Source organism: Lipotes vexillifer, unplaced genomic scaffold, assembly GCF_000442215.2.
Source record: "Lipotes vexillifer unplaced genomic scaffold, Lipotes_vexillifer_v1.1 scaffold81, whole genome shotgun sequence".
Taxonomy (NCBI): Eukaryota; Metazoa; Chordata; class Mammalia; order Artiodactyla; family Lipotidae; genus Lipotes; species Lipotes vexillifer.
Genome location: NW_006771580.1, coordinates 461,795 through 463,678, shown reverse-complemented (window position 1 = coordinate 463,678; position 1,884 = coordinate 461,795). Strand labels below are relative to the sequence as shown.

The window sequence follows — 1,884 nt, the reverse complement described above, 5'->3', positions numbered from 1 at the left end:
CCCATTGTTGCGGTCCGGGAGCCACACGCCTGGAGTCGAGTTTCCTGGTAAATGCGACCCGAGTTTCCCGGTAAATGCGACCAAGGACACCCGAGAATCACCAACACCAGGTAGAAAGATTAGCAAAGGATTTATACAAGTAATAGAAGCTTACACAAACTGTCCAGACAGGGTCCCACTCGGAGAGAAGTGAGTGAGACCCCGACTAACAGCCGGGCGAGGCTTTTATACCCTTCACAGGGCGGGAAGTCCCCAAGGCGGGAGGGAGCTGTTTAATTTTGAATCAGCCAATCAGGAACCCGGTTCTTCCCGCCCCAAGCAAGCAAGCAAGCCTCCTACAGAAGCCAAAATGTGCTGTTAGCCCTGAAGCTGTTCTTCCGTTTCTTTCGTCACATTCCCCCCCTTTTTTAGGAACTAATCAAATCCTTGATTCCTGGTCTTCCGTATTTAGGAGGTATGTTTCGTTTTGGGCTAAAGTTTGCCCAGTCAATCCATCTGTTAGTGTCCACGTCCTCTGTGGTGTAGTCTCTCTTATTCTGCTATGATGAATCCAAGTCCGGACACTGTCGACTTTAACAGCAGTCGGGGTACTCAACACAATCAGATGAGGTCCAGTCCACCTAGTCTCCAATGTCTGGGGGTTATGTTTCTTTACCCAGACTAAGTCTCCAGGTGGCAATGTGGGTTCCGGAAATTTTATTTTCAGTTTTTGTACAAAAGGTTTCCAGTGCCGAGGTTAAATTTCTTGTTTATTTTTGATAGTCTTTCCTTCTGCCGTTAGGAGGCCCCTTTCTTGATATATCTGTCCGTGTACATGGGCCGTAGCAAAAGCATAGCGTCTGTCAGTGTAGATGTTAGCAGATTTGTCTTTTGCCAGGTGTAGGGCCTTAGCCAGCGCTATAAGCTCAGCTCGCTGTGCTGACGTTCTGACCGGTAAGGACTGTTGCCAAAGAATCTCAGATTCCGTCGTAACTGTTGCTCCCGCTTTTCAAATCCCCTCTTCCACAAGGCTGCTGCCATCTGTATAGAGAGTTAGTTCGGGATTCTGCAGGGGGGTGTCAGTTAGATCCGGCCGAAGAGTGGTATAGGTTTGCAGAGCCGTCAGGCAATCATGAAGTTCTGGTATTGCGTTCTTGGTAACATCAGTGGGCAGAAGGGTGGCTGGGTTTAGGCTGTTAGTAACTTCTAATTTAATCCTTGGCTCATCTAGGAGCAATGCCTGGTATTGTACTATTCGTGCGTTTGAGAGCCATCGTTCAGGAGGGGAGTTTAGAAGGGTCTTAACAGCATGCAGAGTAAACACGGTTAATTGTTGTCCCATGGTTAATTTGTCAGCATCTTTTACCAGCAGGGCAGTGGCTGCAATTTGTCTGATGCATGAGGGCCACCCGGAGGCTACTGGGTCCAGTTGTTTAGAGAGATAGGCTATCGGCCTTCGCCAGGGCCCAAGTTTCTGAGTTAGTACTCCCCTTGTCACCCCAGCTCGTTCATCTACGAACAGTTCAAAAGGTTTATCGGGGTTGGGGAGTGCCAGAGCAGGAGGTGAGGTAAGAGCCCTTTTAATGTCCTGGAAGGCCTTCCTTTGTGTCTCAGTCCAGTTAATCTTGGTGGCTTCGGGGCCATTCTGGTTAACGCCCTTCAGGGCATCGTATAGAGGTTTGGCCAGCTCTGCAAATCTGGGTATCCAGAGCCGGCAATAGCCCACCATTCCCAAGAATTCTCTCAATTCCTTTCTTGTGGTAGGGGTTGGTAAGGTTAGGATGGCCTGAGTGCGTGGCTTTCCTAGCCATCTCTGTCCTCCTTTTAGGATATACCCTAAATAGTTTACTTGTTCTTGACAAATCTGAGCCTTTTTAATTGAGAGTTTATAGCCTAAGTCCTGTA

General features: G+C 48.5%; 1 protein-coding gene across 1 annotated transcript in view; it reads right to left on the bottom strand.

Moving 5' to 3' along the window:
• Positions 1-736: 736 nt before the first annotated feature.
• LOC103072069 (uncharacterized mitochondrial protein AtMg00860-like) overlaps positions 737-1,884 on the bottom strand; it is a 10,516-nt gene continuing 9,368 nt past the window's right edge. The window contains 1 exon segment of the mRNA XM_082931178.1: positions 737-1,879. Coding sequence (XP_082787304.1) covers positions 737-1,879 — 1,143 coding nt within the window.